This window comes from Brachyhypopomus gauderio, chromosome 15 (genome assembly GCF_052324685.1).
Source record: "Brachyhypopomus gauderio isolate BG-103 chromosome 15, BGAUD_0.2, whole genome shotgun sequence".
Taxonomy (NCBI): Eukaryota; Metazoa; Chordata; class Actinopteri; order Gymnotiformes; family Hypopomidae; genus Brachyhypopomus; species Brachyhypopomus gauderio.
This window is the reverse complement of record NC_135225.1, coordinates 19,452,058-19,468,238: the sequence shown is the minus strand read 5'-3', so window position 1 is coordinate 19,468,238 and position 16,181 is coordinate 19,452,058. Positions and strand designations below refer to the sequence as shown.

The following is a 16,181-nucleotide window of genomic DNA, read 5'->3' as shown; positions in this document are numbered from 1 at the left end:
CCGTCTCCTTTTGTTGCGTCCACTTGGCCGACCACTCTCGTTAGCCCCCCATGAACGGTCAACCTGTCAGCAGGTCGGCTCTCCGAGCGGCTGACCTCTGACTCCGGCTCGTTCTTGAACCAATGAAATCTCATAAATGACACTTCCGGTGCGTGTGGCGTTGGCTCGCCACTCCGCTGCCCATTAAGCGGCATCTAGGAAGGCCGGCGGCCCTCGGCGGACCTGCGAGTGCTTTAATGTTCATCCCTCCTGGCAGCCAGTGGAGGTTCTGCAGAACAACAGACCTGCATCGGAGAGAGCAGCAGCCTGATCCACTCTGACACGGGTTCTTCGTAATGGGCCTCCCGCTCCAGGCACCATGGAGGTGATCACCCTCAAACATCAGCAAGCCCTCGGTCTGCTGCTTTAGCCCAGTTTGCATTTGTCGCACCAAGACAATTTTGGTTTAAATGAAGTTCGGTGTAAATAAGAAGTGTAACCAGTTTTATCCTGTTCGTGCATTTTCAGTGCATCCTCATGTCAAGGCAAATAGATGCTGGAAACAAATGCATGTAGTTTAGCTGAACTAATGCGAGTAATAATCTCTTAATCCAAATTCAAGTCTGTTTTGTTTTTAGTTCTTTCTGGGTCTCGGGGAGGAAGCAGGCAGTGTTTCCTGCTCCGGCAGCCGTGGTAGAGTGCAGTATTTCTTCAGCACGGCTATCTTAATCAGCAACGCTGTTTTTCTACCACAAAAGGAAGTTTTGTTGTTTGTTGTTCCATCACCCATTTTGGACAAGAATGCCTTGGTTTAACGCAAACAGGAGAGGTGCTTGGAAAAGACATCACATGGAAGGATTTCCCAAAACCCATCCTGTTTTACAATTTGAAACTTTACCAAAACCAAGAAACCCTATTAAGATCCATTGGGGGGTTTTCATTATTTACAATACTGTTTAATTTTAGAGGAAAAGATTTCTTGATTTCTTATTTTTTTCAAATAGCAGGACACTGCATCGATGAGCATCTCTATTAGAGCAGCAGTGATCATTTCTCCCAAATGATGATGAACATGTTTATCATCTCACTTCATGATGACTGTGATGAATACATGCAAAATTATGTGGACTTTGTCCTGTGAGTTAACTAGCTAGCATTAGCGTTCCACAGAATCTGTGCTCTTTGTTTTAACATTCCAATGAACTCATCAGAGAAGACGAGAAGATAGATACCTGTGTTTAAGGTAGTGGTCATCTTTGTCCACATAAACGTATTCAGGTTTTGGTCTTTCTTTGCTTCAACTTGCACTAGCGAATATGATAACAACGCAATATGAAAGTTTCAGTGCTTAAGACTAAAACCAAGTCAAATACAATTGACATATATAATGTAAAAAACAGCGTGATCGTTTTCACTGCGCTGTCCTCCACACGTGATTACGTGTTCCCATCTTCATTCCACGCTTTCGGTGATGATCTGATGCTGTCTGTGATTGTGCTCCTGACACTTACCATGTAGAGTAAGACGCAGTGGTGACAAGGTCATGAGTTCAAGTCCTGCTGAGACAGGTAAACATGTAACCTGCAAATACTGTGGAGAAAGAACTTTCAAAAACACAGTGGCCACCTGCACATGTCCGGAAACTTCAGATGATGCATAAAAACACGTGTACTTAAACACCTTCTAATCTTTCAACATGCTTAAGGTTAAAGGGCATGTTTTTTTTCTTCAGTAGCTTTAATGAACCTTTTTGAACATAAAAAAAACTTTTTAGACTTAGGGATGTTTAAGTTCTGGCTTTGTTATTAAGTTGTTCTATTAAAGGGGGCTGTAAAGATTTAACATGTAACATAGGAATATTGCTATGTGTTTATGCTGAATGAGATACCTTTATATGATCTCTGATGGTCTTCATTGTATCTTAAGCAAGTCGCCATAGTAATACAGTATGCAAACTGTATAGTTCCTGCATGTCCCATGTGTTTGGAAAGTGTTGTAAAATCAGTGGGGAACCGTCAGGGCCCTCTACGCCCTCTCAGAGGGCCTAAAATATTCTTAAAGCATTATATATATAATTATCCAATTTTATTTTATCTACTTACAGTTTGACATTCGACATCTAAACAATTACAAAAATATAAGCAAATAAAATATTCACCCGTGTCTATTCAATCTGTGTTGGAAGGTGAGGGGTTGAGTGGAAGCCTGTGAGCCTGTGTCTCCCCCTATCAGGACTGTGATGCCCGCTGTTCGTTTACAGAGGGCCTGGCAGTTATAATTCAGCGCAATACCAGTTTCAAATGACAGCAAAATTGACCAATCATATCTTCTCTCTTAGTGGGCGGGCTTAACTGTATGATAATTTCCGCCCGCTGTGGCGACGCTAGCTGTCGTTAGCACCATCGCTAGCTAGTTTCGATTCATCCCTTTGACGTCCTCGTGCGCGTTGTTTACATATTCCGCTTCCGAGAACCACGGAGCTGTGAACCTTATTTTGTTTGGAAACTTATTTTGCTTAAGATGTTATCTAGTACAGATATTATTGTTTATTGCGTTTTTAAAGCTGTACTGTCGTCTCAGTTTTTCTTTATTTAGTTTATTAAGAAAGGAAAAAAAAAATTTCGGGGGGGAGGGGGGGGGGGGGGGTAGCGGGCCCAAGTTTAAAGGTCACGGTTCGCTACTGTGTAAAATCATAATTGAAATGAAATGAAACAAAATCTAGCAATTATCGTCTCTTCTGGGACGTCAGTTTGGAAAGTGCTGTAAAACCATAATTGAAATTAAATGAAACAAAATCTAGCAATTATCGTCTCTTCTGGGACATCAGAGAGGCTGGACTATAGAGGATTAAATAACCAGTCAATAAAACTAGGTGAACAACAGCCCTTATCAATGATGGGTAGGCAATTATCATGGTTTTACAATTATACTGATTGTGACAATTATTTCTTGATTTGTCCATCTTTGATCTTGTTAGGCTGGAAGATTTATCAAAATGCCCAGAAAATATGCAATACATAGACTGTTGAATATTTTCATTCAAATGTATACAGTATAGTTTAGACTGTATTCATTTTGAGTACTAATTTTAGATTATTAATTGAATCTACACAAATGTATTAGTTTGTGTTAAATAGCTTGAGTGTAATGTATTTAGCACTATTTTCACTTTTTCCTGTAGGACTAAACATTTGAAAATGGGTGGGGCTTGTCTGTATGCCTCTGACCTATAGCAGCCCACGTAAAGTGTGTGTTGCCCATGTGTGAAACCTTATTTAGCCTCTTCTCAACGTTTTAATACTCAAGGTGTCCTGTGATAGTTCTCAGTGAGTACAAAAACATTTGGTCCATACTAGAGATATGTTTAGAGAAGTAAAGTTTGTAACAAATGGATGCAAGGGATGTTTTGATTTTGAGTTTTGTTTTCATAATGAAGTCTGTAGGGAGGGGATGCCACCCCTCCCCCCCCCCCCCCCCCCCCCCCCACACACACACACACACACACCCTTTCTCTTCGCCTCTGGGCCACCTCCTCTCATTCTATTCATATTCAGATGAAAGTAGACCATCTCTGTCTGGTTATTTACATAGTGGAGAAGTACTGGGCTAAGGCCTGCCATGTCCATTTGGGGGGGGGGGGGGCGTGAGGTAGAGAGGGCATGCGCAGGCCGGCAGTTACCAGGGCAGGGATGGAGCAATGCTCCTCCGACCATTAACAGGTGGTGCCTGCCATCTGTCCGCTGCAGCGGTGAAGCAGCCTACGGACTTCTCCACAGAGCAGGCGGTCTGGAGCCACAGACAGAGGTCTCCGCCACCTCAGCCTTGGTCAGGCACACAGCACAAGGGGGGTGGGGGGGGGGGGGGGTCACTTACATGCAGACCAGGGTGGTGCGACATCACCTTAATCATCTCACTTTCGTGGAGTTTGTTGACTAGTGAATTCAGTTTGCACACGGCTCTGATTTTCGTAAATGGCGATGGGGACTGTCTCTTCTAGGTGTAGGTGGTGGAGTAGACATATTCCTGTTAAAGGCTGCAGAGAAGTTTGTGTATTTTGTAAAAATAAATAAATAAATAAACATTCCAGTGCTATGAAATCTATTCTGCTGTGATTTTGTGAAAAAGGTCACAGCAATATGCTGCTGCAGGACTATGTCCTATAAACACCACCACCCCTGTGTCTTACCAACATCACATGCTGCTACACCACTATGTCCTATAAACACCACCACCCCTGTGTCTTACCAACATCACATGCTGCTACACCACTATGTCCTATAAACACCACCACCCCTGTGTCTTACCAACATCACATGCTGCTGAACCACTATGTCTTATAAACACCACCACCCCTGTGTCTTACCAACATCACATGCTGCTACACCACTATGTCCTATAAACACCACCACCCCTGTGTCTTTCCAACGCTGCACGAGGCTGTAAACGTCCATCCTTTGTTCTCAGCACTGAAGGATCGTCATTCATTGTAGTGATAGCAGCAAAGCTCAACTTTTCCCATCTGCCATTGATAATGATTATCATCTGAAGAGAATAGAGCATTCAGTGTTTCTGCTCATTAATCAGGCGCCCATTCCCACACATCACCCTCGATGGTGTCTTAAAGGGTCTACGCCCCACTCCCTCCTCTGTGGCCAACCGCATGTCCACCAGGCCGCCACCCCCCCCCTTTTTTTTTTGGAGTGGTCAATGTGTTTTACATCTATAGATATGCACACACAAGCCACCCATTTATAGAGCGTTTGGGTCATTTTGGGAGCAGTAGTGATTTGAGGCTCTTAGATCAACGTGCTTTCTGCTATGACCTTCACAGGTCAGTGATGGTCCTCCGTATTCAGGGTGTGACCTGCACCGACCACTCACATTACGGTCAGCAGCTGCAGCCAGTGCCCTGGGTGAACTTAGTTCACGCAGGGCCACCATAATACCATCCATAAAGAATAAACTGCATTTATCACTGGGTGACAGCTTCATTTTCTTACAGTGTTTCTTTGAAGCATGTCCTATTCTTAGGTACCTCATAGCCTTTTGAGGGTAAAATGAGCTCCTTTGAAAATGTAAACAAATGTTGTGTCCGCATACTTACGTATTCTGCACTGGTGAACTGATCGATGTGGTCCTAATTGATGTCATTGTTGGGTGAGTTTCCCTGCGTCCTGTTTCTTGATCCAAGACAAATTATTTGTACAAAAGGGCAACTGAAAAAACTAATGTCACAAGATCAGAATCTCTCTGTCAGTTTATGCAGCCTTTTCCTTTTATGTTGTTTAAAAAGACAGCGATATAGATATAGAGTATAGAATTAATACAATGCAATATAGAATTATCTGTCACCCTATGTTTTTAATGAATGGGACCCACTATTTCACATTTCAGCTTACCTGTGGCATTCTTTAAATGGGATGTTCTTAAGAGATCGGTGTGAAAGATGGCTGTGGTTATTTACTTTGTGTGAGCATCTACCACTAGCATGCGTTGTGACACCACTCTGACTACAATAGAAGTTTACCAAATGTTCTTAGTGTCATGACATGTTCACCCAGAACGTACCTAATAGGACAAACTTGTAAGTACCCAAACATCCATTTCCACACATTTCACTCCTCTGTTATTTTGGGTGATCTCCATTCTTCTCCACGTTCTGCTTCTGTCACACTGGACTTGAAGATGGGTCCTTGGCTCGTCCTGTTTTGGGCGCATCTGTCACTTATAGTCCTCACAACATCTGCTCCTGTTGCCCGTCTTTCCCAGCATGCTGTGGGATATGGTTTCTCCCAAAGGTGGCCTTTGTGTTCACCATTGTGAATTCAATCATTGTCTGTCACGGGCAGTTCCCACGATGGAGAGGAAGTTATTGCCATGCTGAAAGACTTATTGCCACACTCTCCTATCTTTAGTGCTCATCTTCCCATGAAGAGCGATTTGGCCTGCAAAAACGCTATATGGACTGTTACATGTTTCACATAAATATGTAGGTAATATGTATGTAGGATTAAGCAGTTAAAGACTGTTGTGTAAAAAATTGGATTTTGTCATTTGGCTTAGTTTATAATATGGTGAATGCAGAGGGATTTTTGTCCAATTATGTAATTATAAAATTTAGCCTGCAAGACAACATAACAGCTGAGTATATATGACTCAGTGATCAGTTTATATTTAATATAACAACATCTTGTAAATGGCTTAGACTTCCAAAGCCAACACACCCCAAAGAGAACACAGGAGACCTACAGAGAGTTAGATCACAAAGAGCCAGGAGCTGAATATACTAGTGCCGTATGGTAATGGTCGCTGGTGGATCACGCACTGCAGAAACACCTCTCAAACCTTATTTACATTTACTTACATTTGGACTTACATTTGAATGGTGCTGTTTTATCAAAATTTAATAATGGGAACATGACTAGTGCACATAGATCAGAACAGAAATAAGAAGAAATAAAAAAGCCGCTTTTGGTAGATGTTAAAATGAGATTTTTGTTAATAAGTGTAAGTGAAACATCAAAATAAGACTATTGCTATAATTGGAAAAGCATGTTGTAAGGTGGGGATTATAAATACAGAGTCATAGCATTCACACTATTTTGTCATTTTAACCAACTTTTGCAGTAAGACACTTGCCATTTGACCCTGATAAAATCTTCTAGAAAGCAGTATGAATTAAAACTCATCCTCAAAAGCTTGAATTATTTTATTCTTTGTATTGTTTTGTTCCATGAACCACATAATGAGAAAACTAAGACTTTCAAACTCATTAAGCTCATTAAGACCCCAAAAGGTCTTCAAGAATATACATACATAAAACGTTTACATACAAACACAGTGTCAACACATTACAGCATATGGATTTAAATCCTACCCGCATGACTATGACCAGATAACTCAAATGATCTTGCAATATATACAAATTGAAATCATTTGCTGTCGTACAGAGATGTTGACGGAGATCCACCTGAGCAGACTCTGGACTGGACTCTGATTGCAGGAGAGAGGGTAAACGTTGAGTGCCCTAACGTTTATAGTTGGTGTTTTTTTTTTGTTTTTTTTCAAGAGTGACAAGTGTTGGCCCTTGTGATTGTTTAGAAAACAGAAAGGAAAATGGCCACCCTCTTGGGTCTGTGGGTTTATGTTGGAATGGGCTTCCTTTGGTACAGAGGTCTTGAGGTCACCCTTCAAGACGGAGAGGATGATTGATGATCTCCGGGTCCTGAGGTGCACTGTCTCCTTCTGTCTGGGTGGTCTCTCCTGATCAGTGTCAAGGGGCTCTTGTGGGACATAATGTAGGAGGTCACACACCGTCCTCTGTCTCTACCTGTGTAGTAATTGTCATCATTGTTCTATCTCATTTGTATGTACACATAAGCAATTGGCACTTACAAGGAGCAGGTTGAGACTCTAATATCGAAGCCTACAGATTTTTCTGGAACAGGACAAATGCTGTTGATTGTTCTAGCACAGGTATGAGGACCATTTGGTTGACTAATGTGTCAATGCATAGTTCATATGTTGTAAGCAGGGTCTCAGTGTGTGGTTGATGAAAGAGCCACATGTCTGGGGTGGTTGCATTCCTGAACTCTGAATGACACTTACATAGTGGTGAATCATAAATTAGGGCGTTTACTCAAATGTGGACTTCAGCATTAGGGGAACATGCTATATCCCTGATGAAAAAAACTCATGCCTGCATTTATATAATCTTTTGTTTTTCATGTACATTTCTATATAGGCTAAATCATGTTTGCACATACAATGGCACTAAACTAAATTGTTTAGTTAGTGTGTATTCTGCCCAGTTGAGGACATCACAACAGTGTATTGGAATGGTCTGTGACAACATTTTGGCTGTTTCACCTACTGAATTCCCTTTGAATGCTTTTAATTGTTTTGGATGAATTCGTTTTGTTTCGGAATCCCTGGCACAGCCCTGAATCGCTCGTATATAGCAGCAAACGAGATCTGAAGGCCCAGGTTGCAACAGTTGAAAGGGGGGGGGGGGGGGTGACTCTGCTTTGTGGCTCCTGACAGGTGACCGCTAATCCCACACAAAGGATGGTTCACATCGCCGGAACCAGATGCCTCCTCAACTATGAGAAACAAAATTTGAGAAAATCATTTTGTCTGACTTTTAAAGAATTTATTTGCAAATAATGGTGGAAAATGAGTATTTGGTCAATAACAAAAGTTCATCTCAATACTTTGTTTTATATCCTCTGTTGGCAATGACAGAGGTCAAACGTTTTCTGTAAGTCTTCACAAGGTTGGCACACACTGTTGCTGGTATGTTGGCCCATTCCTCCATGCAGATCTCCTCATGTTTCATCTTCATTGCCCTTGCTGATGGAAGGAGGTTTGCACCCAAAATCTCACAATACATGGCCCCATTCATTCTTTCATGTACACAGATCAGTTGTCCTGGTCCCTTTGCAGAGAAACAGCCACAAAGCATGATGTTGCCACCACCATGCTTCACAGTTGGTATGGTGTTCTTTGGATGCAACTCAGCATTCACTGTCCTCCAAACACGACGAGTTGTGTTTTTACCAAATAGTTCTACTTTGGTTTCATCTGACCATATGACATTCTCCCAATACTCTTCTGGAACATCCAAATGCTCTCTAGCAAACTTCAGACGTGCCTGGCTTAAGCAGGGGGACACGTCTGGCACTGCAAGATCTGAGTCCCTGGCGTCGTAGTGTGTTGCTGATGGTAGCCTTTGTAACGTTGGTCCCAGCTTTCTGCAGGTCATTCACTAGATCCCCCCTTGTGGTTCTGGGATTTTTCCTCACCGTTCTTGTGATCATTTTGACCCCACAGGCTGAGATCTTGCATGGAGCCCCAGATCGAGGGAGATTAGTAGTGGTCTTGTAGGTCTTCCATTTTCTGATGATTGCTCCCACAGTAGATTTCTTCACACCAAGCTGCTTGCCTATTGCAGATTCAGTCTTCCCAGCCTACAATTCGGTTTCTGGTGTCCTCCGACAGCTCTTTCGTCTTCACCATAGTGGAGTTTGGAGTGTGACTGTTTGAGGTTGTGGGCAGGTGTCTTTTATACTGTTAACGACTTCAAATAGGTGCCATTAATACAGGTAATGAGTGGGGGAAAGAGGAGCCTCTTAAAAAAGAAGTTACAGGTCTGTGACAGCCAGAAATCTTGGTTGTTTGTAGGTGACCAAATACTTATTTTCCACCATTATTTGCAAATAAATTCTTTAAAAGTCAGACAAAATGATTTTCTCAATTTTTTTTCACATTTTGTCTCTCATAGTTGAGGTCTACCTATGATGTCAATTACAGGCCTCTCTCATCTTTTTAAGTGGGAGAACTTGCACAATTGGTGACTGACTAAATACTTATTTTCCCCACTGTATATACAGGGCTTAATTTGAGCCGGATCCTGCCGGAACAGGATCCGGGAACTCTTTAATTTTGAAGCGTACGTTCCGGTAACTGTCTGCCTCGATCCGGTAACATTTTATGTTGTCCGCTGTTTGCGTTCCGGCATCGTTTGATTTACAAATTAAGCACTGTGTATATATATATATATATATATATATGTATATTCTGATATGTGTGTGTGTATGTGTGTGTGTTGGAATGGTCTATGACAACATTTTGGTTGTATAATGTGGGATCATGTGCTATAATTTATATCAAGATCATGACAGGTGATACTGTTAGGATAAACATTTCATTGATCATTATTGGTTGATCACTAATGCTCTTCAGTATATATACTAATATGATTTATGAAGAATTGCAATAATTCCTGAGGGATTGGACGTATTGTAGGTACTGAAGAGCACTGCTTCTGTTGTATCTTAATTTCTAAAATGTGTGAACTTCTTTCATAATCAAAAGTTTGGCATAAAACCAACTGCCCTTGTTCAGTTACTGACACACACGTAATCAATCAAGATATTCATGCAGATAATTCATATTTCATCTGACCTAGTCTAATGCAATCTGGCTATGTTCCCATCTCACATAAGGACATATAGTTAAGGTTGCTTCTTCTGTGTGAACTGTACAGCTGGCTACAGGTATGTGTTGAGCAACTCTGCTAGTGTGTTTTTGGTCCTTATACACATGGTTAATGCTTGATGGCATCTTTGTTTATGTTCAGCTGATGCTTAGACAACGTAGAGCTGTTTTCATAACCCATTTGTTATTGCAGAGGCAAACAACGTACTAACTTTCAGACCACGGCCAAACTGTCTAGTTCAGTTCAGAATGCTTATATTTACATTCTTATAAGTAGGTCTACAAAATATAGAAAATTACAGTTGTACTTCATCTGAAATCTGAAACCAGAATGACCTGAAAAAAAAAAAACCTATTACTTTATTAGCCAAATAGTGTCACAATATGTATAATTATACAATCTAGAATACAGGAGTCTTTTGGTCATATTTCATACAGCATTTATTTGGAAAAATATTAAGGTGATTTTCTTCATGAGAAACACTTATAAAAAACTTCCCATAAGTTTTTATCAACACATTTAAATACATTACTGTAGGAAAACAGTCACAATGACCCGAAGTGCCTTATATACAATATACAGATCTGCAAAATGAGGAAAAGATTAAATTATATCAAACTTTACTTCACAAAAAAAAAACCCACAAACAAAGGAATCACAAATAACATTTAAATAAAAAAAGATTACAACTTTACAAAAACGTATGGATGGCGGTATTTTCCCCTCACCTCTCCTGACCTATGCAACGGATCAGAGAACTTAAACAGACACTGAAGTCAGTGCATACTCACACAGTAATCAACTCACTTGAATATTAAATACAATATTTTTTTTTTTTAAAAGCAACCCTCCATAGTGCAATGAGGTACAAAAAAAAGACACTCTCCCTACAGGATGTGCAACAAGTCCACTTGACACATTCCTGGGAAACAAACTTTGAGAGCGCAAGCCAGTATGGCCCAGTATGGCCAGTATGGCCCAACATCCTTTTTTCTGCAGTCACTGTGCTTCAGTTGAGAACCAGCTCATTCTGAATATCACCATTCAACATAGGTCACACAGCAGCAGACACATGAAGGAAACCTTCCTTCTGGTTTGAGCAGCATTCACTGGAGTTAACCCTCCCGTGGAGCCGAGGACGGGATGGACCACAGCTCAGTTGTGGCATTACACCTGCAAAACATAAAAGGGGAGATATGGTTTTTTTTCTGATAGTTGCATAACACACTGCAAACTGAAATGTTTCCGGCAGCCGATGGATAAACTCACCTCAGTTGCGATAATACATTCATTCTTCTCTTCTGATATTACAAAAACAGACTGGTACTTTGTGTCTTTTTCCATAGATTCTGGACATTTCTCTGAAGCCTCACTGAAATTAAAATATAAGAAGATTAAACAAAGAATATAAAAACCCAGTTACCTAACTGTCTACCAAACAGTTATTTTTGACAGATATTTCACAACATTTACCTTTTTAAATGTTTTCTGTGCTTTTCGAGTGAGTCGGAGACAAGCGCCTCACAGTTTGGTTCGCTTCTCTCAGAGTCCTCTTTCCCCACATCCTCCGGTTTCAGTTCATGAACCAGATTATAATCCACCAACGAATAGCGAGTCTTGTAACCATTCTTCTCCACGCCAGCAGCGTCACTCTGAAAGTCCACCTTCTTGTTAGTGTTCTTCACTTGTGTGGTGCCAATAATGCTGACGGACAAATCCTTCTCACGGCTGCAGTTGTTGGTCAGGTTGTTCATGGTCTCGCTTTCATTTTGGCCATCGCCCTGCTGATTCCTTTGCTGTAGTTTGATGCGAACGTACACAACCAAGACAGCACAGCCGAGGAGCAGCACGAGGACCAGAATAATCCCAGCACAGACCGCCGTCCAAGGAAACGCGTTATCGTGCTCATCGTCGGAGTATCTTTTATCGGCGCCCTCCACAACAGGCTGTCCTTGAGGATGTTCAGGGAGCAAGAACTGGCAATTACGTCCTCCGTATCCAGAAACGCAGGCGCACACGTAGCGGTTGTCCCGTTCGTGACAAGTTGCCCCGTTGTGACACGGGTTGTGCACACACTTGTTGACCGGCGTGCTGCAGTTCTTGCCAGCGTATCCAGGAGGGCAGGTGCAGGTGTAGTCGCTGAGGGCATCCTGGCAGGTTCCCCCATTCTGACACGGGTAACCAGCACACTCATCGATGTTGTCATCGCAGTGAGCTCCTGTGAACCCCTCTGGACACTGACAGAGATAGGAGTCCACAAGGTCCAAACACTGGGCACCTGGGGAAGGGGTGAAAGGTTGAAAAGTGTTATTTGATAAAAATGATTCCTGCTTCCCTGTCATTCTGTCTCAAATTAGGAACCAAAGCTGAAATTCTCTTGAATCAAATGTTCAATTTACCATTTGAGCATGGATTGGAACTACAGTGATCGATCTTCTTTTCACAGTTAAAGCCTGCATAGCTCGCGGGACACTGACAGAAGTATCCTCCGTCAGGATTATCAGCACAGCGTCCCCCGTTGAAGCAGGGGCCATCCGCACACGTCATGGCACTCAGTTCACAGTTTCGTCCGTAGAAGCCAGGGGGACATGCACAGTTATACGTGTTCTCAAGATCCTGTGAGACCCAAAGACAAAATAAAGGAGAAAAAGTCTTTAGAGGAAATGCGAATGAAAGGAAGAGAACAGTACAGTAATACAAAGAGCTGCGAATCATCTCTGTGGTCAAATTTCAGATATTCCAGAACCAAACACTCACAGTGCAGCTTCCTCCGTTTCTGCAGGGGTTGTCGGAGCATTCGTTGACCTCCGTTTCACAGCTCGCCCCTGTGAAACCAGGCCTGCAGGTGCACGTGTAGCTGCCTTGACCCGTGTTGGTGCACGTGGCCCCATTTTCACACGGTTTATGGTGAGTGCAGTAATTAAGATCTGAAACACAAAATAAAAGATAAGTTCCCTGCATTTCTATATTCTACTAAAAACATACACAGGAGCATTGTGCTGGTTGTGTATGAAAATAGTGCTATTAACATTTGTAAACAAGATTCACCTTGGTTGCAGAAGAGGCCGCCCCAGCCTTCTTGACAATTGCATTGCCATGGCTGCTGGCAGGTACCATGTAAACAGCCGGGATAACGAATACAGTCATCGCAGTACTTTCCACTGAAGCCAACTCGGCATCTAAAACAACACACAAGCCGGATCAGAACTTGCCCTCAATGCAAACGATAAATATTTATGACGCAAAGAAAAATGGCCAAAAGAGCCTTTTCGTGTACGTACTTGCATTCGCCGGGTCTGTCACAAAACCCATGCTCCTCATCACACCCCGGCAGACATATCGCTGTTGAGAGAAATGTCCATACAGTTAGGGCAACTTTCCTGAAGCTTTTCTTATTTTTCAGGCACAGTCACAGGTGATTTTGAGAAAACATATTACTACTAAATCATTTATCCAGTTAACTAGTTGATCCATAGGAGCCTAGAAAAATAAGCCTCCTATCATCGTCCTGGGAAAGATACCCTGCTTAACACAGTTGCAGCCGTACAAAAGGTTTACAAACAAAAGCACATTTTCTCTTAACCGTGGGTCAGAAGTCCCCTTTTCACTGTGGTTCATACAACCCCTCCCTGTAATGTCCCAGAGTGGCTGTAGATAAGGGTGGACAGCTGGTGTACATGGTGCCAGTGCAGGACAGCTGCTCCATTGTCCTCCCTCACTCAGCAGCTGCCCTCCAACAACAATACCTCACCGCTCTCAGCCAATCAACACCAAGCTCTCTGCCAAGTAGCCAATCAGGCATTACGTTTCATCTATGGCACGCGTGCCATTATTTGCCAAGCGTCCTCGTTTGGAAAAGTACTTGACGGAGTATTTCAATAAGCATTTACGTAATTAAGTAAATCTTTTTCTGAGATATCGTTTGAATAAACTATTGGAATACTTTTACATCTGTCACCTGTGGATATTCAAAAAAGGACATTCTTAGTATTCAGGCTACTCACGTTCAGTGCAGTACTGTCCTTTCCAGCCGGAGTTGCAAACGATCTCTCCGCGCTCTCCACAGGTGAAGTGGCCGAAGGCGTCATCCCGCGGTCGGCAGAACACCGAGCAGCCCTCGCCGTAGTAATGCTCATCACACACAAATCTATAAGAATACTTCAGCTCCGTCCTGCCGGTCACTTGTAGATCTTGGGACCACTCCTCTCCCACCGTCAAGTGCCTCTGGGTGCTCATGCGACTGATCAAACGCTCCGGATTTTCTTAAAAGGATAACAAATCGTTAATTTACAATTTCTTCATAAAATAAAGAGCATCATGTCTGTTTAAAACGTTCATTTTTTTCTTACCAGTTGATAAATCCTCAATGGAATCCGTGTGCATTGCCTCAATAATTAGCGAAAATGTCCCCTAGGGCGAAAAGTTAAAAATAAGTAATTGCTACCTTCACATTCGTATGACCTTCTGTTGTCCATAAAGGAAGGTAAGGACAGATTGAAGTGTGATAGTGTTGGGATTCACACTCTATTTCCCCAAATTCACACTTCCTTACTGCTGTAAAATGAAAGCTTTCGGAATTTCACGCTGGGCTGCCAATGGTATACCATCCCAGGGGATGTGAAGTTTCCCACCCCAACAACATTTGTCAATCCCGCTTGAATTGACCTTGCTTGAGCAGCTTGACATAATGATGCTTAGCGAGTGTCCTTAAAATTTAAACGATACATTTCTAAAGTGCAAACAAGCGTGCCTCTAATGAATTTCTGTTATAATTTTCATCTTTATATAGTCACTCACCGGCCACGTAAATCCAAAGGGGAACTGAACAGGGTTAGTGAACGAGCTGTCTGTAATGGTTTCAGGAACCTGGAAGGAGTTTGATCCGAGGACAGGGGTAACCGTCCCGCCGTATGTGCATGGTGGCTCCGGGGACACGTTAGCTTGGTAATGTTTTAGGCAAATTCTAAAAAATGTCTTGCATTCACATTGAATCCCTGTTACGGATCCACCTTTACAGCAGTTGGCATTGCCTGGAACTCCTTTCTTGTTGAGAAACTCTTGCAACTTCAATTCGAAAACTCCAGAGCAAAAACCCTAGAGACAAAAATACAATTATTTTGAATAAATAATTTCTCCTGTAGGCATAAATTACCACATAGTGACAAACTTTCCTTACCTGGCTTAGCATGACACAAATAATGGTAGCTATCATAAGTCGCTCCATGGTGGTAAAGATGTTTTACTTCCACGGTTGGTTTGCTCAAAAAGTCATCTAGATTCCAAAAAAACCTTTACTTTGTGACTTCTTTTTAGCTGTTGATGTTTTAATACACTCTATCGTCTTCTATAGGCCATGTAGGTCCTTTCTTGCAAAGTTGTGGATAATTAAATTCCAGCTTTCACAGAAAAGGGTGTACTCCGCGATGTCAATACGTCCAGTTCATTTGCGCTTTCCACATGTAGATAAAGAAGTGAATGTCACCCAGTTACAGGGTTGCGCCTGTGTTGTTTATTTTCCGTTGATTTATTTAGTGCGGATTTTGTACTCATCCAGAACTACTTTCCTGCGATGCTGTTGATTCCATGTGAGTGAGGGACTGCGCGGGTGTCTAACGTCCCTCTCCGCCTGCTGCCCGTTATATAGAGTGCGCTCGCTAGGGTAATGACATGCAAATGAGCTACTCCCCAATCTGGCTGGAGTTGCCACAAAGGGGCACTTTTACCCCTCCACACACCCACCCCCCAAAAGATCGCCAAATGGTCACTGAGCTGTAAAATGTGCAACCCTTCCCCACTAAAAAGGAGAGAGGGGAAAAAAAATCTCATTTACATATACGAAAAAAACTCAACCAGAAGAATCCTACACATCCAGGCATAAACCCACAAATTACATCACATATCGTATCTGCATTGCTCATTCCTTTAGAAGAACCAGTACTCATGGTTCAGAGATTAAGCAATCAAGGTAGTACGAGATTAGTATTAGATCGATTATATCAGAGTCGTCTAAAAACTGATAATATTCTAGAGAGCTTAGTTCGCCAAATTAACTAATTAAACTGGTGGACATAATTTTAAGTAAAATTCGAATAGGCGTTCAGTTCACTCATAATGGTGGGAAATAACCGATTAAAAGCATCTGAACTGGCATTTTATAGACAACCATTAAACTGTTTACACATTTTAAAAGTGGAGGCAGAAA

General features: G+C 42.1%; 1 protein-coding gene across 1 annotated transcript; it reads right to left on the bottom strand.

The window, feature by feature from the left end:
• Positions 1 to 10,393: 10,393 nt before the first annotated feature.
• Positions 10,394 to 15,588, bottom strand: dldh (dihydrolipoamide dehydrogenase). Its single transcript, XM_076975299.1, has 11 exons — positions 15,156 to 15,588; positions 14,777 to 15,073; positions 14,329 to 14,389; positions 13,984 to 14,241; positions 13,261 to 13,321; positions 13,028 to 13,158; positions 12,737 to 12,906; positions 12,379 to 12,595; positions 11,453 to 12,257; positions 11,249 to 11,351; positions 10,394 to 11,152 (listed from the first exon to the last, which is right to left on the bottom strand). Exons 1-11 carry the CDS (start codon positions 15,201 to 15,203, stop codon positions 11,147 to 11,149), a joined length of 2,157 nt encoding a protein of 718 aa, XP_076831414.1. The 5' UTR covers positions 15,204 to 15,588; the 3' UTR covers positions 10,394 to 11,146.
• Between the last annotated feature and the right edge of the window lie 593 nt (positions 15,589 to 16,181).

Excerpts from the sequence above, each read along its gene's own strand:
- dldh (XM_076975299.1), bottom strand. The coding sequence starts at position 15,203 with ATGGAGCGACTTATGATAGCTACCATTATTTGTGTCATGCTAAGCCAG. Across the intron at positions 14,390-14,776 it reads CCTTTGGATTTACGTGGCCG|GGGACATTTTCGCTAATTAT; the intron begins GTGAGTGACTAT and ends TTTTCGCCCTAG. Across the intron at positions 13,159-13,260 it reads GACAGACCCGGCGAATGCAA|ATGCCGAGTTGGCTTCAGTG; the intron begins GTACGTACACGA and ends GTGTTGTTTTAG.